The sequence below is a fragment of the Lepisosteus oculatus genome, chromosome 6 (assembly GCF_040954835.1).
Source record: "Lepisosteus oculatus isolate fLepOcu1 chromosome 6, fLepOcu1.hap2, whole genome shotgun sequence".
NCBI classification, from domain to species: Eukaryota; Metazoa; Chordata; class Actinopteri; order Semionotiformes; family Lepisosteidae; genus Lepisosteus; species Lepisosteus oculatus.
In genome coordinates, this window is record NC_090701.1 from 9,457,522 (window position 1) to 9,485,305 (window position 27,784).

A 27,784-nucleotide genomic window follows, 5' to 3' on the forward strand; every position below is an offset into this window, starting at 1 on the left:
GGTATTAAAAAAATAATTACACAAATAATAGTGGTATGTTCATTGGAAAGATTGAGATCACTGTCAGTTAGACAGTTGGAAAAGATTTACTCATTTTCGACCCTGTAGTTTTGCAGACACACCATCTTGTGCGATATTGCCTTTATCTTTAAAAGTCATTACTTGTGCCAAGTTACTTTCTTATTACTTTTGTATCAAAGCACAGATTTGACTCTCAAAGGCACCGATTGAGTATCAGCCCCTGCTGCCAGTACTAGGGTCTTGATATATTTAGACACTATGTCCACAACCAGACGAGTTTCTTTCATACACCCTCAGGGAAATCTAATAGACGAGTTGTAACAGAGGGGCAGTTAAAGACAAAACTTTTCTCCTGGTCACCTCTATGTGACAGATACAATAAGTCATCTAATAGACATTTTTATCCAAAGCAAGTTAGACTAGAAGGTGAAACATGCATCGACTGTGGCTGAAGGTCAGTGCACGAGGAGGTGAAGTAACTTGCTCAGGGTAACAAACAATACGTCAGTGGTAGAAGCAGAGCATAAAAAAAACTAATATGTTTTCCTTACTCACTGGATAATCTGTATTCTGAGATGAACAAGTACAACACAAAGTTTTGGTTATTGAAGAAGACTCAACAGCTATTTTTTAATTTCTACTCCCTAGCTGAATCTCATCTATATGAATGTACTGTATTGTACCACTCCATTCCTCTGAGATGGACTACCAGGACTGTGATTCTCCTTTACCCCTTTATTTAATGGGGGGAAAAAGCTGTACTGTACCTTTTTTCTCTCTACCACTCTCAGTGACAAGCATATTAATTAAGGTCAATAACACCCCTGTGAGCTTGCAACTCTTCTGTGTGTCTCTCCCTCCTTCTACACTTGTCTAAACATACTGTATATACTGTAGGGGAAGAAGAGTGGACCACAACATTAGGTCTCCCACATCTGCTGTGGAAAACACAGTGCTCGTACAGTGTGTGCAACTGTTTATTACTAAATTCTAAGGCCCACCTTTTCCTTTCTTTCTGCCATGGCTGACATTTTCTAATGAACAATATCTTACACCAGCCTTGCAGCTTGGATCATGTTTCTACCGTCTCATGATGCGTGTTTGATTTTTATTTTATATCTCCTACAGAGCCATGGTCCCTGTTTCTGGTAGATTGATCTCAGTCTACCATCAGTCTTTCCTCTACTAGAGAACACATACTCAGCCTCCTTTGATCACATCTCTAATTTAATGCATTCATCACGGGGCTTTGATTAGTCCCAAGCATTTAGCACAATTAAGAGGCGACAAACTGGTATGTTAGGCTTCTTGCCATACAAGAAATTAGGAAAAGAGAAAATGAACTTATTAATACTGAGTCAGGAGCAGGTGGATGAATTTATGAATGTCACTAACATAGAAACCTTTCTGTCAGGAAGTGGAACCATTAAGTGCAGTTAGAGGTTTACACTGCTTGTCAAATCACAATTTTAAGCAGCATACTGTATGTATTTAAATTTTAAATTAAAACTAGCCTCTTACCTTAGTTTTGGAAAGCCTCTCAATGTTTTCAGTGGGGTCAGAGCCCATTGACAAGAAGCAGACCATTGGAGTTCGATTGTCACTTTCTGCCCACATTCCTTCCATGTCCAGGATCAGTCCTTCTGCATACCTGCTCCCCATGGACTCTGCGATATAGTGACGGGCCTGCAGACCACATAGACATTCTCAACAGCCCAGCTTAATCTACAGTTCAGCATACAGTCATCACAGGCTGAGGTGTGTCCTTTCTTCCTACAATTCTTCCCAATAACAAAATATACAATATTACACTAACTGATGCAGATGCATTGACTTATTTATGAAAGGAATCAATTAGTAGAGGAAGAGAATGTTGAAGTACAAGTCATGGAACGCCAGTGGAATTTGAGAGGGTCTTATTGTTCATTCAGAATAGAATAGAATATTATAAATGTAGAAGTACTGTATCAGACTTCTTGAAATTAAACTGTGACTTTTAATTCTATGTTTTCATCACTGTTTTAGTAAATTGGGAAAACTGTGTGGCTATGATGGACAAAGCAATAATGTCATGATTACCAATACAAACAGTTTGACTGTAAAGCAAACAACAACAACTTAGACTTTGCTGTCCTGATACTTTCAGTGAACACTGTATAGTCTTCTTATTTTGCAACTTTACAGATTTTTATTCAGAAACAGCCATGGTTTAGAGTATGAGGAGAATGCAAGCACATATTGACTGCAAGAAAATACATTAAGTGACTAATTTATTTATTAAATGAATTATTTTAAATTATTTCAATATGTATAGTGTCAATAGATCTGAAGCTCTCCAGTGACCATAATTCAGTTGAGCAATTACTTATTGCTTCAAAGCTTATTGTAGCAAAATAATTTTTGAAATTTATCTGGGATGGAATCATAACTCATCTTTATTTAGCAAGGTGCAGCCTTCACTAAACATCCTCTAGGGCTGCATAAATCATTATTGCATTTGGAAGCAGTTGCCTATACATACTCACAAACATATCCAAACTGTCCATTTGGCAGGGTTCTCTTGGTTTGGGAAGATACAGTTATAAGTAATAGCCCATAGACATTCTGCTTTGCCAATGTTCACATCCTGGCTATGAATAAATCAATCTAATTTGTGTTGTCAGTTTAATTTTGTTAAAGACCTTGGAAAAGCACAACAAATGGATCCAGCATGGACTAGTAGTTAGGGCTCTGAACTCCAGACCTGAAGGTCATTGGTCCAAATCCTTCTACTTTACTGAGATTGATCCAGTAAATGTCCTTCTGTATAAATGGGTACTCTCCAGGTCATCATTGTAAATGGGAATTTGTTCACAATTGACTTATGTGGCTAAATAAAGGATTAAATAAAATCAAACTAGAAGAAATCTGTGAATACAAGCACACAATTGATTTTCTTGCCTGTACAGCTGACCTTTAATTTAAAGAGCTTGCTTAAATTGTATCACATTGACGGAAGTGATTAATTCATTACTTCGAACAGGGTGCGATGGACAATCAATTGGCCAATAAAAAATACATTGAAAATCCTACATCAGGAAATAACAAGGTGAATTCAGTCGCAGAAACCTGAAAGCATCACGTATGTTTTTTTCTTTTAATTTATTATTTTGTTTAACTTCATTTTTATTTATTATGAAAAAAGGTTTTGAATTTTGAGAAGGATATATTGACTATGAAATTGTCCACAAGCAAGATATTATTTTCAAAGCATTTTGAATTCATACAAGAAACCTTGTGAGAAACCTTGTGAGCTAGCATTTCAAAAGTGATATAAATTTAAACTTGATATTCAGAGTAATTGGCCCAAATTAGTGCTGTTTTCTCCACACTACTTCAGTTATAAACTTCTAAATACTTTGATGTAAAATACATTCAGGAAACACTGTGGCTAGCATCACAGCATAAAGCTTTGAGAATTGATACCAATAATAAGTGATTCTAAAAATATAATACTTAAAAATAACATTATATAAAATATGGACATTCAGCCCTCACCAGGAAAGAAGGAAAGTAACTCTCAGTGGCTGAAGGAACCATTTCCAATATCTCTTGACACCTCATTCAATTCCGTTTGACAATCTTCAGGAGCACTGAGATATCTATAGTAAAGCTGTCAGTAAGGTTTTAGAACTATTGGAATCAACATCCTTGTCACGCCTGTTTCTAAAAGCAGTCAGTCCACATATTGTATAGTACATAGAGTAGACCATATACTGGGCTACTGGCATTTTCTGATTAATACAGCTTGAAAATGGTCTCTCTCCATTTATACTTGATTAGAGGATGGCCTGACATTCCAATATTCCTGTACAGTTTCTCACTTGTATCTCTTGGCTGAAATATACTCTTCCCTCATTTAAACTGATATGACAAACATTATGGTATACACACAGTTTTTGGCAAACAGATTCAGCACCTTTAAAACTAATGACAGAACTAAAATGCATTAAGTACATACATATTTTTCAGAAAATATGAGCATTTGACAACACATCCCTTCCTTAGAGCAAAACAGACTTATCTTTCACAAGAGGATAAAAGAAGCATCTCAACACAACATTACGTTTAAGATTAATCCATATACAGTATAAAAGTAACGGGCAATTAAGTTATCACTTTAAATTAAGATTAAGAGGTTCCCAGTCTTTGGTCAAATTGGAATCTCTAATCAAACTGGGAAATCAATTAGTGGGTATCAAAACTTAAATGTTTCATTTTGGTACTGTATTAAACACAAATCCTAAAAACATAAGGTCAACGAATGGCTATAGAAGTGCTCCAATACTTATATCTTCTATCTGTAACTCATCTTACACTTGTCATTCACTAGAACATCTTAGTAGCTATACGAAAGAAAGAATGAAGGTTAATCAAACTTTGACATGAAAATTTCTCAGTATATAGTTGGGATGGAAGATATGCAAGCCTGTCACATCTTTAATACAAACACATGTAAACAGTGGCATTCACAAAAAAAAACAGACCCTACTGGTTCTAGAACAATAAGGCAAGACAGAGCAAGGCTTGTGTGGAGTATTAGTACTGTACATCTTGGCATTATGACATAATGAGGCTCAAGACATTTTTGAAGGCTTGGATGAAATTTATTTTTATTGAATTAAGAATCTTTGAATTTTGCCAGCTTCTACTCTATAAATAGTGGTTAAAGAACACACACAAACCACTTGGCCATATACTGTATGCCTAGCAGTCATTCTACACCTTCCCTGCCTAAGGGGACCCTGACCATAATGTCAGAAACACTTTAGGTAGCTAGACAGGTGTGCAAAAACATACTATATGATGTATTGGCTTGTCTAAATGACAACAGATTGTAGTGTGTGGGATCAGACAATGAATTAATACTGCTATATGACACATATACAGTAGTATCATCTTTAATTTGTTTAATTCCTTTTATAGCAGCCAAACAGATAATCTTCAAGATCATGAATAAGTATGCCCCCCCCCCCTCTTTGTTTTATAATTAAAATAAAATTGACACTAGGACAATCAATTTACAGGTTTAACAAATCATATTAAAATATACAGAGCATCAAAGCCACACACCTCACTTCTGTTTTATTAATCTGTATTAACCTACTGTTTATTTCAATTGTTTTGCTTTTAAAACCCACACTTGGGTTGTACAATCTTGGTAGAGTGCTTTCTCTTAATTAGTTAGCAGCTGCTTCAGTGTAATTTAAAAAGACATTTCACAGTGCCTGGGCTACTTGAAATTCTACCTTGTAGAAATGTTTCAATTAAAGCATATATTTTTCTACACTGGCTTGTCAGCAATTGCTAAGTTTCCTTTGCATCTGTGTCCTGTCTGCTGCTCTCTAAGCTGCAGAGTATTCTTCTACCTCTGTATTTACTGTGCCATGGTCCCATGGCATTATCTCTAATGTGCATTGAAGTACACAGAAACTATTGATTCAGCGCTGTAACGTACCGCATGTATTGTTTTCTACACAGAATCTGTTACGAAACCTTACTATGCTACATACAGTATGGATGTTTATCATTTTCATTAGTTTTTACCATGCTTGTGCAATACATTTATTTATTTTTTCCCATGGTGTCCCACTGTTTGTATATTGTCTTTACCTATTTAGATAAAACAGTACTCTACTGCAGATGCACTGTAGTGTTTTCACCATGGCATACAACAGAGTATTCAGATCTGCAGAAATGAGACTCACAATACAATGTACCATTTACAACATAATTCCTTTGTAAATATTGAAGCACCCCTGCTTTCGTTCTGAGCATTAAATTTTTTCACTGATTAAAGGTTTCTGTATCTACTCTGTGCAGATAGGAATCCACAGCAAAGAGCGCTTAAAATGCATAATCTCTACTTTATAGGCTGCCAGACTTCCATGCTAAATCTATAAATTCTTTTAATAGCTCTCTTTAAATCTGAAACGTTAACTATAGCAGTTCTGTACATTTCTATAGCAGTTAGTTATAGCAGTTAGTTTAGTTACCGTTTATAGCAGTTAGACTGCTGTCTGCACCTAAAGTTGAAGCTACTGTACACCTGTGCCTGACAACTCCTAAATTGTTCAAGTAATCAAAAAGAAACCACATTGTAGGCTGCATACACTAAACTACTTGAGTTGCCTGAAATAATTAGAAGAAATGAGAGTGCTCTGGAATGTAGTACTGTAGATATTAAAATAAATAAATACAATAGGCTGTGTGAGCTGTTTGTTATTCATGACTGTTGTATACTGCATAAAGAAAAAAATCAGAATAGCAGGTTTAGTGCTTTTGGATTGAAAGAACGTGACTTGTTCCTTTCTGCACTCTCATGTCTTTTTTACATGTATGGAAATAGCTAAAAATGAAGTAATTTAAAATAAGATGTAAAAATACCTTTACCTACAGTATAATTCTAACTCAGATATCCATTTTGTTTTGTAGGAAATTGCTATACTGTATATCAGGAATCCTCCTCCACAAAGCTACACCTGACGATATATTCAAGGACAGGATATAGAATTTAAAATTAATTAAAATTTTGCATTCACAAAGCATCTAGAAACACTTTTAAAGATGTCACTGGAAGTCTGGGTACACAGTGTGAATGTTAGGCTTAACGATATTCAAACCAGGCACATTCTTTCAATCCATCTAGAGTTAAAGATTTTAAAATAACTTAAGCAATATTGCAAATCAGCTTCCTGAAATGTTCATATTCTGTATATACATTGTGGCATAATGCGGGGATGTGTTCAGTGTGGAGGGAGAGCCCTGGATTAAGGGAGACACGTTGCCTGGATAATTAAGGATGAGCCGCAGCTGTGGGGACCCATTAAGACACACTGAGCACCCCGCAAGGGGAGAACATTCCAGTGACAGTCCCGGAGGGGACAGTGATGCGAGCGTAAGGCCCTCATTTTTGTTTCATTTTATTTTATTTTTCTTTTCTCCTGTCTCATCGTGTATCTCCACCGGGAGATTGAATTGCATTCAATGTTTGATTGAATATTTCCTCCACTGTCCCGCCATGTATCCCACTGGGATAGCTTGAGTTCTTTTTGTTTTAGCTGCACGCTCCTTTTTTCTCCCTATATAGTGGGGTCCTGGACTCTGCTGTTCAAAGCGGTGCAAACCGGCGGGGTGGAGCGGCATGGGCACAAGCCTTACCTGTGCTATTGTGCGGTCAGGGCACCAGCTCCTTATTAGCAGCAGTTTCCGAAATGTGTCCAGCAAGCTGTCATAGCCATCAGGCACTGGGGCCTCTTCTGGGGCCTCCTCATCAAACCAGGATTTCCAGGCCTTGTCATTCCTGGCCACTTGGCCCAGAAGTTGAGTGAAGGGATACAGGTTGGACAGCTGTACCAGGTTCAGCCAAGTCATGTCAAGGATCCACTTTCGGGGTTTGGGCTCCACAGAATTAAGGTCCAGAGAGGCCCCACCTGCACATAAATCAAACCTGTTGATGGGCTGTCTGATATTAAAACAAGAACAACAGTAAAATAAAATGGATTTCAAACTACAGGCCTTGTTGCTTCTCTATACTTTCCACACCAAATCAGTAAGATATTTTTTGAACACACAAAAAAACAACAACAACAAATCAGGACACTTGAAAATATCCTAAACTACCTGAAGAACAACTCTTTTAGCCTTGTAACTACCATGATGGGTCTAGATAGCTCTTGCTTCTCCATGTTCTTATTTTGATTCCCAGTCAGGTTATGAGTTTTTTTTTAATTCTCTGATAAAAAGAGCACTTTTAGCAAAAAGTAAAGGCTGTTTAGTGACATTACTGGTGTAACAACGTCAGGATCTTCCTTTGCGAGAAATGGCTTCCCTTAATTTGTAACCTTTTTTCTTATCTCTTCAATGGATTGCTGAGTGCTTCCATTTTCTAAAAAACATCTCAAGATACTGTAGTTTCTACTCATTTAGCTGAAAGTCATTACTTGAGTCATTACTTTTCTGATATGAGAAATAAGTAGAAAGCATTTAAAAACTTTAGTCCTGTTTATACAGCTCTGATACAGTATGTACAGTATGTAGAGTAATATCTTATATCCTTGTTCTTAGTTTTAGATAATAAAAAAGTGATCATTGAGTCATATTGATGCCAAAAAAACGTTTAAGACAAAGTTTTTATTTCAGTTGTATTTATAGTCATAAATCTCAACCTCTGGTATTCTTCCAAGAAAATATAAGATTGCTATATTTTGAGATGTCATCCAGCTGAAATCCAATGACCTTTATGTCTCTATGGCCCTGTCTGGACATTTACTTTACTGCTCAGAGTAGTTTCATCTGTATGTGCAGTGCACCACTCGAACAGCAACATTCCTTCAAACAGTCCATTGAACTTTTTAAATATCCTGTGGGTACAAAAAGCAACGAATGCTTTTTATGATTCATGATATTTTTTATCATTATTCTTCATTAACCTATCAAATACATGTAACATAAGATTTGATATATTATGGGTTCAAATGTTCAGGCAGTTAATTAAGTCTGCCTCTGCTGAAGTGTCTGATTTATAAACCATCCTAAGTATTTATCAAACAAAATAATCAGAATCACTAGAATCAGCTTAACTTTAAAATCTCTAAGGTTTACTGCTATGTATATTACTAGATGACTACTTTTGATTTTTACACTACTCTACATACAGTAATTAACCAACAAATAAGAGCTAGTAACCTGAAAACAGTGAGAAAGAACATGGCCACTTAAAATTACTGTAGGATGATTTGTTCATTAATTTATTATGGGTATGGCTTTAGTTGGTTTAAGGTCATTGCTTTGTATATAGGACTTGGGTGGTTTAGATTAATTATAATGTTTCTTATTTCCAATCCAGATAATTTCATGCGCCATTAAAATTGCAATGAACAACTATTTCGTGCACACTTCTATTTTACATAGAAAGAGAATTACTTGCCAATAGGTTTGGAAAAAAATACATCAGCACCGTGCATTACACCTCAATTATTTTTCCCAGATTTAATCTAAATACCCCAATGCTTTCCTTCCTTAAAAGAAATGCTTCATTTGCAAATGAATGAAGAGAAATCATTGGACGATTGTCAAAAGTGGGATGTTATAAAATAACAATGGATCATTGGACTACTCTTTATAAATAATTAGCATTATTAATTAAAAAATAATAACAAAACATTCATTTAAATAAGAAGAAATATCAAAATTGATGATTTTTAATGAAGGGCATAAAATGGACCCTGGCCTTAACTTTAATTCAGTTTAATTTACCCTTTATAATCTAATTTAAAGCACGTCAGCTAAACACATTTCCAAATGCTCATCAAAGATTCTGAAGTTTACCATATGTACATTGCTTTTGACTCCTTTTATCATATTAAGAAAAAAAAACATTTTTTAAATTTGAAGGACATTCGCTGACAAGTGGTGAATGGGTGGAGATCAAGAGAATAAATAGATTAGTGATGTCAAGCAATCCTGAGAGGGGTAAATGATCAGCTAGATATAACAAGAACATTAATAGCAATATGAATCAAGGCTTTCTCATTTCCTGTTATTGTCTGAAGTTATTTTTTAATTAATTTAAATTCAGATGGTTGTAAATACAAAAGTGGTCTCTGTAATGAAAACTCAGTGCCCTTGCTGCCCTGGAATCAGTCAATGCAACAAGATACATTTCCAAGCTCGGATAAATGTCCTTCACTGACAATCTAAAAGAATTGAACCTTTTTACTCTTGAACCGAGAAGGCAACCAGTTTCAAGTACAGTATTCATAATCCTCAAAGGCAGTTGAATGTCACTCAAGCAGACTTCATTAGAATCAACACTGAAACTATATGCATTTAAAACTGAGAAAAAGGAGAACTTCTTTACAAAAATGGTTGTTTAAGTACAGAATGTGCTGCCAAACTATGTTGTTGAAATTCATATCCTGCATTCTTCCTTGAGATGGCTAGATAAGATTCTTGGATAAATTTGTTACTAAATTAGCCAAATGAACTTGATGGGCCAAACAAACTTTACTCATTTGTAACTGTTTTATGTTATTTTCCACAATACTTACTGACTTTTTGATGCTCCTTGTTAACTTTTACTAAGAAAGTCAAGATATTTAACATTACAATTCAAACTGACAATAGCTCTGGTGTTCTGTAGGCTTAATGAACTGTCATCACTTTATATAAAGATTCAGATTCCATCTGTTTGGGTTGAAAGGCAAAGTCATTTATTCTTATCCTTTATTATTAAGAAAAGTATACAAATAAATATTTTTGGATTCTTGTTATTCAGTGCACTCATATCTAAAAATATACTGTAAACATATTTGTGGACAAAGGGGTTAAATGGAGCCTTAGAGGTTTATAATATTAACTGTACATAAATGGTAGAAACCAAGTGAACGGAGACATTTGGAAGATAAACTAATTAGCAGTGTGTCAAGGAAATCCTGTTTTTAATGTAAGTAAATAATGAAATCCTGAAGGTCTTTAAGATAGATATTATAAAAGGACCTTACAAAGGTTTTCAATAAGGAGTAATCTAGACATATTGTTGAACAAGACTGGAAGTCAGAGCGGTCAGGACTACTTAGTACTGATGTCAGGTAATCGGGTAACAAGGCACCAGTCAAAATACACATGGTTGTGATTTTCCTAGTCATTTTCAAACATACAGTAAGAGACAAGTGAAAAAAATGCTGAAAAGTTCCTGGGTGGAGTGTATAAAGGTAGATATAATTGTTCATCTTGAGGGCTGATTTATGGTTGTGGGGACAAACACAGGCAACATCTGTATGATGGAAAAAAAACACCTAAAGTGGAAAATGTGAATCAGAGGGTGAAGAGAAACTAAGGGGTTCTTTCACTTCCTAACAATCCAGTACCAAAGTAGTTGCAGAGACACCATAAGACTAAATTGTGAACTGTAAAGTATGCTCCTTAGCCACTCCATTTATTCACATCATTCAGGAAGGTGCATTGAACATAAGTGAGATGAGAGCTTCTGATTTTAGACCTATGCAGCAAAGGAACATTAAGTCTGTGCTTCAGTATTTCATTACTAGTGGAGCAATAAGCATGTAGCGATGAAAAGGGTGCTGTTGAAAGATTCCTGTGTGGCCCTGATTACTGCAACAGGACCAAATGGTCACGTGAATAAGATAAATTGATGTGGAATAATTAAAAACTTGTTATACTAAGTATAGGCAAAATTGTCAAATTGAGACAAACGTGCAGAATATAGGCGTGTCTCAGTATGAAGTTCAGATGATTTCCATTCAAGTTGATATATGAACTTTATTCAATGTCACCCTTAAGTTACTTTGCAAATTCAAAGGTCTTATAAGAATCCTGGATCTCCATGTAGCTCCTCATTCCGATTTAAAATGCAGTTCTTTTACTCTCATTAACTAGATTTCATTCATTTAAAAAGGTTACTCCTCAAAGGACTTTTTAATCAGTTAATCAGTTATCAGATTTCCCAGCAATCGGCACAATGGCATCATTTCACATCTTGCATTATAGAAAAGAAGAACATTCCCTGCGTGAGTGAATATGAAGTGAATTCCCTGTGATCTAATGCAAGATAGGTCTAGTAGGATAAGGAGGAAGATGGAGTGAATATTTGCATAGTTTGGTATCAAGAGTGGCTAGTGTATGAATGAGTTGTCTTGGAATAGGTATGTGTATTGAGATAGATATGGGTGTGAGAGAAAAAAATTGGAATGTTTGTATACTTATAGGAGAAAGAAGTATACCCACATCTTCCCACCCTCCTGGATGGCTTAAAAAACAAAAGACAAAGCAGTTACTGTATGGACTGGTGCACTAAAAAGGCCAAAACATTTTGTGAGACAGCAAGTGCAGAGCATTGTGAGGTAACAAGTCAAGAACAACATTGTACCCATAACTTTTTAAAATGTATTCTTCTGTAATTTTAATAATGAGTCTGCTTTCCCCCCATGCCTCTACTGAACACAGCGCTCCTTTGTGAACTGAAGTCAGTTAACTTAATTACTGCATTAGGTGTCAAGTCAGAAATTCAATATGACCCCAGGACGTATTTAAATCAGCTTCGGTAAGAAGGGAATATTTTTAAAAGGTGCGATTTGAAAAGCTTTTTTTCCCCCACTGAGCTTTAAGACAAAATGGGCTTCACAAGCATAGGAAAATATCCAGCAGAGAGCAATGATTTTTATTGCTCTAACTATTTTGCAATTTTCTGCATGCCTACTCACTTTCCTGAAAGCCGTCTGGTAACCTAGCAACAGACAGCATCAACAAAGATATCCATCAAGAATGGGGGAAAAATGCTGACTAAGTTATGTTACACCTTCTCTGTAGCAGTCTTCACAGCACTTTAAAAATACACAGCCCCTTAGAAAGAATATAGAAATATTCAATTGTTGGATTCAGGGGCATCACAAAAGAAACTAGAACTACAACAAACAAACCATATTCTCTTATTATATTAGTACTTATTAGTCCAGCCATGGTCACAGTAAACTTTCGGCTTTATTCTGTGGAATCAGTGTGTTGTTTTGTACCTAAATCGAAAAATCGACTGAAATTATTGTTGGAATGTCATTTATATTTAGAAAAACTGTCAACTCTGTGCTGCAGCAGGAAACAAGAACATAAAAGAATCTACAATATGCTTGCCTTTTTGAACTCAGAGGTCTTTTCTAAACATGATTCTGACAGCTTTCTCTACAACATAATTTGGGAGCTTGGCAACAAAGCAGTCAGGAGATAAGCCACTTTAATATTACCAGCTTTTGAAGATCACAAGCAGTAATTGGTAACAACTATAGGTTTGTGTGCAAACATATAACATATAATTGTATATACTAAAGAACGAATGAACCATTAACAATAAAAGCATGCCAGTAAACAGTTGGAAAAGCTAAGTTAAAAGCAAAGCCAAGCTGAGAAGGGCCTTTTCCAAAATATTTGGCAAACTAATATCTTTAATTCCTTCCTTTGGCACTGGTAGATCATCAGAAGATTTATGCTACATTAACATCCAAACAGTGCATTGTAACACAGAGCACACTTCTGTATCATTTACTGTGAATGATAATAGAGCTGAAAATGATCATTCCATTAGCTGAATTATGACTGTATGAATAAATACAAAATTGGATAAATTGCACTTAAAATAAAAGTAGGGAAAACAGCAAGAGATAAGCAGGATTTACCATAATGTTATGAAAGCACAAATTAACAGAAATGTGCCACATTGATCAATTAATCAGTAACTATTCAGAACTTTGTAAAAAGCTTAACAACTAATATTATTGTTCCTAGACACTTTTCTGATTGTAGAAATGTAGCAAGTTGTATTGGATGCTGAATGTTGTGTTCACTATATTGCTATAAATACTAACACAAAAAGTAATGGAATGTAATATTCATCTAATCTTAAATTTTGCTATACTAATATACAGAAGATCTTCACTACCTGGCTGAATATATATTAATATCAACAGTCCATCTATTACAGGAAATCACCAAACAAAGTAAAGATATATTGTGATTTACTAATGACTAAAAGATGCATCAATACACTTTTAAAATGCCATTATGTGGATCCACTGGTGATTAATGTAATTCAATTATACTGTTTACATGGTGTAGGAGATGTAAGCATACTAATGGACTGCATTTAGAAATTTATAAAGTAAGCAGAAATCTGAACAGCATTTGCCAATTGAAGCAAGACATGGATAATTTCCTTTAAGGAAGAAATCAAATCAAGGAAGCATTTAATCAATTCAAACATTTTTCATTCAGTACATTTTGCACATACTGTACAGTACAGTCAGGACGGCCCATAGTCAGTGTGTCCCAACTGAAATGACACTGTAATTTTTAACTTCATGGATTTGTGATCTTGTATTTCATCTACTGAGGTGTGCTAGACCACACCTGAAGAATGCTCTACAGTCAAAACAATGTGTGTCTGCTTTCTATTTTTCATCATGGAATTAACCTTTACTTGTTCCTTTAAACCCAATGTGCTCTGATGCAGCTCGCCTCTTCTACATAATTCCATTAAACCTTAAGTCTGCCGTGTTACATTTTTATTTCTTTATGGACTTCAAAAAAGATGGCCACATAATTGCACAGAACATCTCCTTTAGAGGATTCACTTATAAATAAAGATCAAGTTACACAAGATATTTTGGTGATCATTGTTATAAGCAACTCAAATTAAATCACTATTTTATACCCGCAAGATGTGTCCATCTGACACCTGCGAATCAATTCTTATTTTTTTACAAACATCCCATTCTAGCTAATGCTGAAGGAGACACAATTACAAAGTTATAAACTTAGAAACTTAGCATGAGCGTTGATTAAGTTTTCGTAAAGTTCAACTGTCCACACTCATTAAACATAAAACTGCTTTCAGTTTTTTTCTCCTTCAAAATATTTTTTCAGGAAATCACAGACTACCCAGGAGGCTACCAAGGCCAGGCCATTGAGAAACACTGCTACAACACTAACTGAGCTTACCTTTGATCAGGGTCTGAAACTCATTGTGGGAGATCTTCTTGGCCTGCAGGTCGATTTTCAGGGCCATGAGCAGTGTAAAGAGAAACTTATGATCCTCATAGACGCCACGTGCTGTGTATTTGAAGACTTCATAGGTGAGGTACTCAATGATGTTGCCTATTCGCTTGGAGGTGATCTGTGACTTGACAGACTTCTCCATTGACATGTCGAACAGGCCAAGGAACTGACGAAGAGACGTCTGGTACATGATGTTCACCAGGCTCATCTCCACAATCAGGAAGTACAGGATGCTGCCACGGGTGGCCACAGGGCGATATTCCTCCCTAGCCGAGTTGATTTTCACTTCTGTTTCTGCTGCGATTGTTAACTTTTCACTGACCTGAGAAAAATGCAGACTTATTGCACTTTTTTAAAATGTTTTTCATGCCGCAGGGAAAAGCAAAAGTAGCCTTTTAACTTCCAGGTGTAACTGTTACTGTGCATGAAGTAACAGAAACTGAATATTTATATAAGGATATATAGAATATAAGGATGATACCAAACCACACCTCCCCCCCAACAAAACCACATGACTTATCCCTGCGTTTATAACATAAACATGATCTCTAGCTGTAGTGCTGTGCTCTTACAGTACCTCCTCTGCAGTGGTCTTTGTCACTCTGAGGACTTCAATCAAGGACTCATCCTCCACCAGGGAGCCTTGAGTACTAGTCAGGCGGAACAGCAGGTTATCTTCTAGTTCTTGCATTTTCCTTTTGTTGAATGTCACCTCTTCCAACAACTTTACTCTTTCTGACTCCAATTCCTGTTAAAATAGAAGTGGATACTATAATATCATTCTATATTTTTCCACCCAAAGGTTTACCAAAGTTACCAGTATAAAGCATTTTCAGTATTTTGTATGCAGAAGCTGAAGGAACACACCCTTGAAACTGGAAAATAAAGAGTCTACTTTTTCGACCCTATAGCCACGTTTGTTAAATTTTACACTTCAAAGCAGGTCGCCTGTGTTTGTTTGTTTTAAAGTAATTGTCATCTTTGTTTTGGGCTTTAGTTTATCTCTGCTTTTGGTGTCAGCTGGGCATTCCCACATGATAACCTCTGTGTGATTGGAGTTATTCTTATCTGCATCTAGGACTACAACATTTTCATATAGATATCAGTCTCTTCATTTAACGAGGGTATAATTAATACATAGGCCCTTCCTTAATCAAGTGAACAAAAAACAGCTTTATATGAAACTCTTGGGATCCTTTAATCAAAGCAGTGGATTTAAAGGGTCAACTCGGACAGTAATATAAATATCTCTTGCCCACTTATGTGGTTGTAAATGTAAATGGCTGTCATAACAAGAACGTAACTATTTCTTATGCATTGTTCAATATTGGGAATATTTTCAAAGCAGATGAACTTTATTTGCAAATTAACAGTATTTTGCTACATAGTCAGTAATCATGTGCAATACAAAGATCAAACATTTTGAAAAAGAAAGCAGTAGCAAGTTCTATCAACTTCAAATGCAACTAACAGCAGTAATCAACCAATGCCAAATTACATTGCCTCTGTGTCAACATTTATCCACAGCTTGTACTGTGTATGTTGCGACTGTGATGAAGTATCCCATTTTCAAGTACTCCCAGGTGGCTGACTAGGCACTGCACCAAGCAAAGAGTTCAATTCACACAACAAAAAAAAAACTATGACAAATTAATCTGGAGCATAATTCAACTGCAAGCAGGAGTTGCTCTAATTAAAAATGAGCTGTTCAATTCATTCTGTTTGGAAAAAGTAAACAAGGTTTGGCTGGTGCAATTCTAAAGAGCACTCTTTCAAATTGAGGATTAATAAAAGGTCACTTTGAGCAAGAACCCTTAAGCATGCCCTGAAAACACAGTGGATTTCTTGGCTTAGTTCAGATGACACTCAGTTGAATATAACAGCACTGTATACACATAAAACTATGTCCACTTGTAGCACTTTTACACAGCTGCATTTAAAGTGAAATATTACAATATATATATATTATCTATAATATTATAGATATTTTTGATACCTTGCCAAGCTGACTTGAGAGTTGCACATTCATCCTTGAAAACAAAAGTTGTGTAGCACATTTTCTCAAAAACGTCAGGTTAATCAAAGCCTAGGCAAGTAAGCCTAGGGCCGACAACTTTGTTGTAGTCAGATAAGAACAGATTTAGTGAAGACCTAACATACTGTAGCACATCTCCAAGTGAACACCATCCCTACAGTCAGGTATGGTGGTGGTAGCATCGTGCTGTGGTGACACTTCTCCACAGGAAGGACTGGAAAGCTTTTCAGAATAGAAATAATTCTAGATGGAGCAAAATATAGGTGAACATGGGATGAAAATCTATTTCAGCCAGCTAAAGTCTTAGAAGTGGGAAGAAAACTCATCTTTCAACAGGACACTGATCCAAAGCACAAGGCCAAAGCTACACTGGATGTCATAATAAAAAAGTGTGCATCTCTGAATGGCCCAAAGTCTTTACTTGAAGGCTATTGAGAATCTGTGGAAGGACTTGGACTTACTGTCCATAAGCTACAGTATCCTCATGCATCTTGTGACATTGTGCAAATATGCCATGAAGAACAGGTAAAGTTGGTAGAGACCCAAACCTTCTGCTGTAATTCCTGCCAAAGGTGCTTCCACTAAATACTGGTGTTTTTTATTTTTTAAAATAATTTTTTTTTCTGATATTTTTTGTAACTTACCTTACCCTTACGTTTCAGTTTGAATAAAATAAACTTAAAATGAATGTGTAATGTGTTCTTTCACAAAATAAGACACCATAGGTACTGTAGGGTGTGGAAACTTTTACAAGGCACTGTATATAATCCCCTCTCTGTAAACCATAACTAAGGTGGTGTTATTGTTACAATAAATCTAATAATTACTCTATGAGAAAGCCAGAATTTGTTAGTGGCTAGTGAAGGTCACCTTGTATTTATCACCATAGAAACAGAACAAGATAATGAATGATATATCTGCCTATTTACTAGACATGCTGTCTGCAGTCTGAATATATGTGAACACTTTGTTTTATGCATAAAAAATTCCACCCAAAGTTCTTTGTTCTTCTGTTTCTGAAATTATTGTGAAGACCAAATGGTTAATATTTGCAATATTAGACCCCTGTCATGTTTAAGAAAATCATCTGGCTTTAGGCTGATGCAACCAAGATTTTATCAGTTTTTTTTTGCTTAACATTTTGAAGGTGAAAGAAATCCTCCACAAATGCATTTTGGAATAACTGTTTATTTCCACAACTTTATATTCATGTTATAAAATAGGAATATTTATAGTCCTACCTTCTGTGCTTGTTTGAAATGCAAAATGACAAATAGCTTGCTCTCATATAAAACTAATATTTAATCTAAAACATCCACAAGGCACTGAAGGTGCACTTTGCTTGCTATTCCTAGGAATATGAAAAGTCCTTTTTTTTGGGCAGAATTTTATGTACTGTTCCTTTTTGTTGCTTTAATAAAAGTAAATCCATGACCCCGTATTGGACAAAGAGGGATAAAAACAAGGGCATAACAAACCTTAAAGTTATCAAGACATACTGTATAAATTGCATTTACCCAAAAGGCAAAATGTGAATATCAATCAAAATACCAATGTCCATACCGTTTTTATTTCATACGTGTTCTAAACAGGAATTGTTTCCTCCTGTCACATTGAGCACAGTTTCTGTCAGGCTGTTTAGAATGAAGTCAATGTCCAGATTAAAGGTCTCCAAGCAGTGTGTGATTTGAGGAATCACAGGCTACAATGTGAAGCTTGAACGAGTGAAGCTTGGCTCTGATAAAGGACTTGCCTGCTTCTCTGTGAGGATGACACGTCCCAGCAGCTGGTCCTCAAGCCCCTTCATTGTAACAGTGAAATCGATCACAGCTGTCTTGGCACTGATCTCAGGGGTGTAGGCTGGGTTGGCTAGTTTGGTGGTTATGTAAAGAGTAAAACCTTTCATGACGTCAACCTCTTTGTCACCCACTTTAACCTGGGAATGGCAGCAAAAAACAGGAATAGTGGTCAGGAAAAGGTTTGTGTCCACAGAGAATTCCCCCTCCAATAATAGATCAGTTGTGAACCTCCTACTTTAATAATAATAATAATAATAATAATAATAATAAAAATAATAATAATAATAATAATAATAATAATAATAATAATAATAATAATAATAACTGTTCTTTTTATTTTTTGTGGAGCAAAACCACAATATTGTAAAAAGTGTTTAATCCTAATAATTACACAACATTAGTAGTTAGCTGGGATATAGGTGTTCCTCAGTAACTGCTCCACTCTATTGTTAAGTTACAAATGTAGGCCTACTTACCACAATATCTTATGTGAATTTATTCTGTTTATTCTGTTGCTTTAAAACCCCCGAGTAACACTTGCTAATATCATGTTAATCTAAACCTCATTCTCTCAGCAAGAGAGCTTAAGAAAACATTAAAAGTCTTGACACTTGAAAGGGCTGCATGGAAATGCTTTAGATATATGTTGTTATTCAATGTTTCCCTATGGAAATGAATTAAATTAGTTCTGGTTTGCATGTATAGTCTTATTTTCTTTTGTTGGGTTGTCTGCACTTTATGACAGTCTATTGTCTTTGATCACCTGTTTTCTAGAACCAAGAGTAACTTTCTACAATTCAGGAAGTAGAGAAAATACTCTACAACAAATAGTTTATTGATAAAAGATTACATATGGTGACAAATATTTCAATGTTTACTTATTTAATATTGTGACACATAACTGTCTAATGCCAAAATACTGAAACAAGCTGATTGCTGTCTGAGCTCTCCCAGTACAGCATTTTTACTTAATTTACTTTACAATGTTCTTATTTAGTATCTTGCTGCCATTATTCACCTAGTTACACAGTAAACCTCTTAAGGTTGGAACAAAGAAAACCAAGCATATGACTCTTTGTTTTACATCGTGGCACGTTTATTATTTTGAAGCAGGGAGTCTTTTACTAATACTCATTAAATAACAGGCTACATGTGAAACCATACTGTATGCTTTGAGTAAAGATCTAATGACCAAGAACACATTAATTTTAGATGTATAATTTTCACTAATTAACAGCACTGAATCCTAAATGACGGAGGCACAGTGGTGCAGTGATTAGCACTGCTGCCTCAAAGCACTGGGGCCCTGGGTTTAATTCAGGACCTGCGGTGCTGTCAGCGTGTAGTTTGTCTGTTCTCCACACATTCCACCATGTTTTCTTTGGGTGATCTGGTTTCCTCCTAAAGTCCAAACATACTGGTGGGTTAATTGGCTTCTGGGCAAACTGGTACTTGTGTGAGTCTGTTTGTGTCTGTGTGGCTGTCCTGTAATGAAGTGGTGTCCCGACCAGTCTATACCCTGCCTTGTGCCCCTTGCTCGCCAGCATGGGCTTCTCCCACGACTCTAAATTGGAAGAAGCAGTTAGAAAATGAACAGAGGGATGGAATCCTAAATGACAAGTGAAAACAAAAATTCAAGAAGTTTTCAAATGGGACTTCCAACTGGAAAATAATAGATTATACTTGTTTGATCATGCTGTATGTAATATGATAAGCATTGCTTAATGAGCCCACAGAATAGTGATTCCTGTCTGTCCATCCATTGTCTATCTTGCCAGGAAAGGTTCGGTAGAGGGAAAATTTGGTTAAAGCAGTGGTGGCCCCTAGTGGAAGCTTCTAAGAGTATTTACAGTACTGCAAGTAAGTCATTTAGGCCACTGACTTTCTTCTTTTCCTTTGTAATTAATTTTTCATGCAACCACAAGGCTACAAGAGACTGATAATGGTATAGTTTTAGTTCATTTCAAGTTTAGTGAAAAAATGGATTAAATATATGAGCTTGCAAAAGAGACTGATACGCTTTCATGCCTATTTTCTAAGACTAATAAAAAGGGGTATGACATTTTGTGGGTACCCATATGAAAAGTATCTATTTTCATATCCTTTGTCACTTCTGAAAACAATAGTACATTTTTTTTGATAATTTAGTGCAAATGCTTCTACTGTGAGAAGTGCATTTATCAATGTCACATTTGAGAAATTATAGTAAAACACACAGGGCAGAGCTTCTGAGTCCTGCTCCTTGTTATTCCTGAGCTCCTGAATTACTTAATGGAGCCCCTAATAGCACTGATCATTATCCTAATTAAACCTTTGAAATAGTTCCTTATTGTACTCCTAATAAATTGCCAACCTAACATTATTTATAAAATCTCAAAATCTAACTCTGTGTGATGAAAACAATACAAAAAAGGTTTAATTAAGCAATTGATTTGTTCAGTTAGGAGTTCGCTTCATTAAGTGCGAAGTTAGGTTGAATAACAACCAGAAATCATTGACTTCTTGAAAGACTAAGAAGAGTTACTTCTATGTCTAGTAGAGTGAAAGGATATTCTGGAAGGTTTGACTGTGGCATGCACTCAAGTAAGGCAAACCAAGAGTTGATGTAATGCCATGCATTTCGCTAGTGTCTTGCAAATGTGACATTGATATATTTAAAACAGATTTAAATATCTACAAATTATCTAAGGTTTTACCCTCAAGCCTATAGTATGTACTGTAGTTTGCACATGGGAGTTGACACACAAGAGGAAACTGACACATAAGTAAAACATTTTTTTAGGGGTGCATATACATAGAAATATTCTAGTTTAAAAGATTTATCTTACTTGAGTGTTACTAAAAGGAACTGTACAGTATGTTGTAGCCAATAAATGACATTGCAAAGACCAGTTTGCACAGAAAAGCTTTTGGTAACAGTAGTATCTCCTCCGCCAAATTATATAGTTTATTTCTGTTTCATTTGTTCATTCATAAGACATAAAACAAACCTGCATGCTTTCAGTTAAGTACTTAATTATCCAGTTTTGTTAAATAGGCAACTGCTAATTACAACATACATGTAATAGACTAACAGAGTAAAGACTAAAACCTGGCAATTTTATTTTTGTTGTGGGATGTTTCCACAATTAATACTGTACCAATTTTTGCTAAAGAAAGAGAAAACTGAATCTTCACACGATTTTAACTATTACAAAATATCACTCCTTCCCAGTCTGCTGTGCAGCATACAGATTCAGCTGTTATGGATGCTTTAAGTTAATTTATTAGAAGCATGTTTAAAAGATGTTTTAATAGTGAGGTGTTTGAGCAACCAGACCTCTTTGGAAATGCTATCTATAGATTAGGTTCTTACTTTGTATGTAGACCCAGATTTGATGAAGTTCTTTTCTAGTATGTTGTCCAGTGCAGGATCCAGCTCTTCTCCAACATCTTCAATCAACAAAGGTCTTCCAAGGGACAGGCAGTCCTCCAAATGTGTTCGGAAGTATTTGTGGTTTAAAGATGTCACCTGAAGTTCATAAACAATAGTGGAATTAGGTCTTTACAAAGAAAAGGGGGATGCATTATACTGTACATATTTACTAAAGAAAAGGTCAAATGAAACCTATCACTTGCTGTACATTTGCAACAAATTCACAAAAATATTAGAAGAAAAAATGACTAACATTTTATTTAACAGACAATGCCTGGGTTTGTTGCCCTCTCAAAATATTTAATCTATATCAAAACAAGTATACTTTCTCCCTAAAAGCATAAAATGCCTCAATACTTTTAATATTAACTCAACAATTAAAATTTCAGATGACACAACATTGCATATTATTGCATTTTGGCCAATAATATCCTTGCATTATGCTATCAAAGAATGGCTGCATCTGTGTCAGGTATGTGGGAGTGTCAGAACTTCTAAAATCTTGATCTCTGATCCTGCAAAACAGTCTGGTATTGGATATTTCATAGTGCAGAAACAGCCTTTTGAAGGTTAGAGCCTCTAAGTTTAAGCCTCTTTAAGGCTTAAAGGATTTTGTCATTTTATACTGTTAGCGCAGGTCATTCCTTTGAGCCAGGGAATGTACTTGGTTGCTCTTCTCTGGACAAATTCCGTACCAGCAATATCTTATATAATAAAATACATATTTCTATAATGTCATGGATAGCAATATCAACATTCTGGTGATCAAAAGTGTTTGCTCTTCATTAGAGAGCTAGCGCAATTTATTACAAACCACACAAGCTCTCCCTACAGTAGATGCTTTTTTAAAGAACCCTTTAGGAGGAGAGTCGATTAACATCCATGTAAACTTATGAAGAATGACTGTTCTTACAGCAGTTATGGCTCCATAGCCTAACTCACGAGAAAGACATCAGACAGAAGCCTGATTTTAAGTAATCTCATGTGTTAAAACGAAACCTGATTCAGAATGTTCCTTTAAGATTGTTGCACAACACTAGGTGAAATAGCAATCAATAAAGACATGTTCACCAGGAGATGTACAGGTGCAAATGATAAAACTCAGTAAGGTGAACCTGAGAAAATGTCTTTTATCAAAGGATTTGCTGGCTGACTCTAAAATAAAACCAGGTCATCAGTCAAGTAACTGTGTGTTTTAAAAGTGTTCAGACTCTGCCTTGTTTTACCTTGTTAAAAGCAAATTCTCTTTCTGTTATTACAAACTGAAAGATTTTGCTCTAAGTCAGCTTTTTGAAAAAGCTGTCTTAGACTGCAAGCATTACTAATAATGACTAAATTTTTGTTATTACTTAATTCTTAATTTTTCCTTCATTATACCTGTTATGCATTTTGGAAAGACGAGTAAAATCTGAAAAAATAAAACAACAGAATAAACAACTAATGTAGTTATATTGTTCACCTTAACAAGACAAGTATAGGATTTATAATACAGGAAAAGTAAGGTACAGCTAATTTATTTCAAAGAATACTTTAATTCCACAACAAACAATTTAAGTTAATGTCACTGAAATTAAGCACATGTTTCAACCTGACAAGTATGATAAACTAAACTACAAAAAACCTGGGACTAGGATTATCCTTATAACTGTTGTTGCTGTTTACTGTAAAACAGTGCACTATTTTATTTGACTGGTTAGAATTGTCCTTCATCTGCTCTTCATTTAGTGCTCTGTTTCTGTTGAAGTACTGTTTTCTCTCCTGTGTGTGCATTTGTTGTAATGGGGTACTTCAACTGTTCCTCTGTTTGTCACAAGAGGTGTCTGTTCAAAGGTTCTGAATTCTGAAATCTCCAGTCGGTTTATCCATTATCAATAAGTCATCCATCCATTATCAATTTATAATGGGAAGTGGCAGTCTATCCAGGAGACAAAGAATGCAAGACAACACTAAAAGCACCCTCCTGCTCTCCACAGAAATAAGAATAATTTAGAGTAGCCAATCTAATCTAGTTAGGACATCCTCAGTGATGGGTAAAAAACGTATTACCTGAACGACTTTTGTCCACCTTCTTGGGGAGGGGTAATACTTTGGAAATTTTTCCATCTATAAGTGCGATAGATGACTGCTGGAAGAACCCATCAATAGGTTCAGAATAGCATTTCTTTGTTTCCTTGAATTCAATGGGTAAGATGCAATCAGGCTTTGGAGATTTATTTGAGCTTTGCGAAAGAGTTTTGGTTTTATCGAAAAAGAGACTTGTTGTAGAAGCTGGTAAACAGCTCTATTGTCTGGCTACTTGCTGAAAAAGCAATGAAGAAGTTAGTCAGAACTAAAAAATGCTAGGCTCTTCATTTGCTTTGTGGTTTGGCAGGATATAGATTATCTTAAAATTAGACTTCTGTCATTATGCTTAAAATAAAATGATGTCGTTTTCCATAAGCTGTTCGGAAATGGCCATTGAGATCAGGCCTCTTCTTTGGTTCTATGTTTATAATGATTTATATATTTGCCAATTACTTTTTTTCTTGCTATATGATTTTATATGATTTTTAAATTAAGAAAAAACATATCAACATTATTGTTATGGTAGGGAAGAAAAAAGTCACATCTAATTGCCTAAGGCTCATTGGTCACTGGACCACTGATTGGGGGAGAGCCTGAAAAGGCTCATAACATACACACCGAAAACCTGTTATTACCTGCAGTTCATTTGCCTTCTCCTTGTTTTTGATCCAGATCTTGCCCTGACCCTGGGGGTCAATGAGGAGTGGGTAGCGGGAAGCTTTGGTCACAATAATACCATTCTGAATGGACAGATCATCGTTGGGAAGACCCTGCAGGTTCCATTCACCGATGGTGGCATTGTCCACCAGCATACTGATAAGATTAAGGTCCTGAGAATACAAGGGTAAATCAAAATCCACAAAAATGAATAAAACAGGACAAGATGATGCAGTGGAAAATAAAAAGTTGCTTATCCCTAAAAACTAAAATACTAAATACAACAACAAAATTTAGATAATAGCTTTTCACATCACCATGAACATGAATATTGTCCATATACTGTACTGTAAATGCAGGGATTTGATGACGTACATCACTATAGGGGATTTTGTACATGCTCATCTCTTTTTTCCACAGCTGCAGCAAAAGGTTCCTGTACTCCTGGTTGAACGGTCCTGAGTAGGACAGGAAGCCAGTGGCCAGTAGCACATCTCCCACCAACCGCTTGATCTGGTCCTGGAAGAGTCTGCTGCTCTCTGTCCATCGGATCTAGTAGACAGACATGAAAAAGATACAGTAAAATAGAAGTCAAGACAGCACGAACAGTCACACAGTACTGTAGGTTACCCTCAGTGACAGCAAAGAAATGTACGTGGTAGGTGCAGTTTAAGGAGTAGCTTTATTTTTGACAGAAAACACAACTTATTTATTAATCTTTTCAAATAACAGAGAACAGTTCTTCCCATTGATTCTGAACTCTATAAGCTTCCAATTTTCAAGCTGGAATTCTGCTTGAAGTTTAGGATTTTTAATTTCATTTCCCATTAATTACTACCTTGCCCATTTGTATGTTGACATTCTCTGTGAAATGAGGCCTCTTGTTACAATGCATTCCATATTTAGCATATCTAACATCTATTTATGTTAGAATTTAAATCCAAGAATGCTATATTAAAATTGTACATTGCACTGATGAGACATAATTTACAATATCTTGTCAAATTTTCTGTTTCTTTAGAAAACAGCACACTGCTATAAATTGTCTTAGAAAAAAGTTCGACCTTTCCTGTGGAGTTCTATTTTGCGAAATAACAAAATGAGGTATGCACATTTTTTCACTTATTATTTTTTCCTGAACCTAAATGCCTAAACTGAGGATGACTTAGAGTATGTTACAGTCAATATCACCAAAAACTAACGAACAACAAATAAAATGTCAACTGTGTAAGTATTCAGACCTATGAACAGCCTGACCTAGGCACAGACTAAGAGCCTTCCACTCCTTAACAATCGACTTCATCATGCTCAAAGCTCCTTGGCCTTTATGGTTCAATCTTTTCTTGACATTCATTAACTGACTGAGGGATCTAGCGAGAATAGCTGTATTACTAATACTGAAATCGTAGCCCATTAAATAATAGAGAAACTCTCCATGTGTTGTAGACAAAAAAAAAATGAGGGCCAATTCAATTACCCTCAAGCATAACTATTTTAATTGTCCTGGGGGGATTTAGAACTGTTGCCCAGGACACCATTAATAGGTAGAAGTAGTTCAGGTGGGTTGGCTGAGTCAGCATGCGTAGGCTGCAAAGGAACAAGTAATAGGTTTATTCCATGCTGAAAAGAGAAGAGAGAAAACACAACGTTTTGGCTGAAGAAGGCTTCATTGTGTTTTCTCTCTTCTCTTTTCAGCATGGAATAAACCCATTACTTGTTCCTTTGCATCATTAATAGGTGCTGTGTTCTTGCCTTCTCTCCCCCCAGCCCCTCAATGAGAGCTGTGGCATTGCTCATCTTCCTCCGGCAAGCCTCAGCGTCGTCAAGCAAGGTCTGCTTCTCCCTCATGGCTGCATCGTACATGGCCTGCACTTCATCCAGCTCCTTCTGCTTGGCGTCCAGCTGCTGCTGGGCATTTTTTAGTTCCGTCTGAGCCACACCCAGACGTGCTTCTTGAAGAGTCAGGTTTGCCTACAGTAAGAACAACAAATCATTTAAGGAACAGTTTTGAAAAAAAATAAGTGCTGCAGTACACATTCAGTGTTTACCACATACACAACTGAAAACAGGAGCGATTTTTAAACCATCCGTACTGGATATTGCAAAACGACCTGATTTCAGGTGGTTATAGTATCATAAATTCCTTGCCTCTGCCTTAAATCATATTTGAAGCTTTCCAGGCATATTTTGTTTTAAAAAAAGTTTCCATCATGTGTCTTTGCAAATCTTTTAAAACTTCAGATGAGTGAGTTGAGACCTGCCTATTGCCAAAAGGCAGAGGAATGAATCCCAGTATGGTTTCTTGCATTTTCAACAATCCTCCAAGATATCACTACATATTCAAAACAGGAAAATTAAATGTCTGAACACTTTTTTGTATTTGGTGAGTTGGGTGAATTCCTGTTGTGTTGAACCTGACACAATTTTAGAATAATAATCACTAAAAACATTACACTTTATTTCTTTCTATTTGTAATGAATGCAGTACTTTTCAGTTTTTATAATTAATTCCTGTGAAAATTACAGCCAATCCCCAAGAAATAAAAACAGGCCTGTGATTAAATGTACATAATTTGGTCCAGAACTTGGTTTATATTTGCACTGCAATTCAGTTAACCATGGGGGCACTGATTATAATAATTAGGATTCAATTTATTCAAGAACTTTTTCCCCATAGCCTTTTTTAGACTTAAAATTCATGAATTTCTTTCAGCATGTGGCATAAAGTCATTATGTTAAATCCATAAACATTTTAAAATCTGCAAACTGCAAACTGCTTTATGCACTAAATATGATTTATGTGGATGGAGAACATTGTAAGATCGTCATGTTTGGCATAATGAACTGAGGCAGAAATGGTATTGCAAGTCCAGATTGCTACAAATGTCTTTTTATATAGTGTATCGCTTCACAGATCCCACTACTTCAATTTAATTACAGTTTTTGAGCAGTTACTTTAGCATTTGAAAACATTTATTTGGAATGTGACATACTATAAATTTTCACAAAGCACTATTTGCAAAATATACGCAAAAAAGGACAATAGTGAAAAGTAAAATGTGTCAAATCACCTGGCTGTGCTGATTTCCTAAATTATTTACCTGTGAACATGTTTAAGAAAAGATAGATTAAGGGTTTGAAACTTACAGTACAACAAATCAGTGTGATCCTCTTGTATCTTAATAGTTA

At 35.7% G+C, this 27,784-nt stretch overlaps 1 protein-coding gene across 1 annotated transcript in view; it reads right to left on the bottom strand.

The window, feature by feature from the left end:
• dnah5l (dynein, axonemal, heavy chain 5 like) overlaps positions 1 to 27,784 on the bottom strand; it is a 148,907-nt gene that overhangs the window by 13,974 nt on the left and 107,149 nt on the right. Inside the window, exons 61-69 of the mRNA XM_015354877.2 lie at positions 26,348 to 26,566; positions 24,971 to 25,147; positions 24,574 to 24,768; positions 21,815 to 21,970; positions 18,414 to 18,596; positions 15,203 to 15,373; positions 14,569 to 14,947; positions 7,222 to 7,493; positions 1,543 to 1,707 (exon numbers count right to left, since the gene is read on the bottom strand). Coding sequence (XP_015210363.2) covers positions 1,543 to 1,707; positions 7,222 to 7,493; positions 14,569 to 14,947; positions 15,203 to 15,373; positions 18,414 to 18,596; positions 21,815 to 21,970; positions 24,574 to 24,768; positions 24,971 to 25,147; positions 26,348 to 26,566 — 1,917 coding nt within the window. The remainder of the gene's footprint in view (positions 1 to 1,542; positions 1,708 to 7,221; positions 7,494 to 14,568; positions 14,948 to 15,202; positions 15,374 to 18,413; positions 18,597 to 21,814; positions 21,971 to 24,573; positions 24,769 to 24,970; positions 25,148 to 26,347; positions 26,567 to 27,784) is intronic.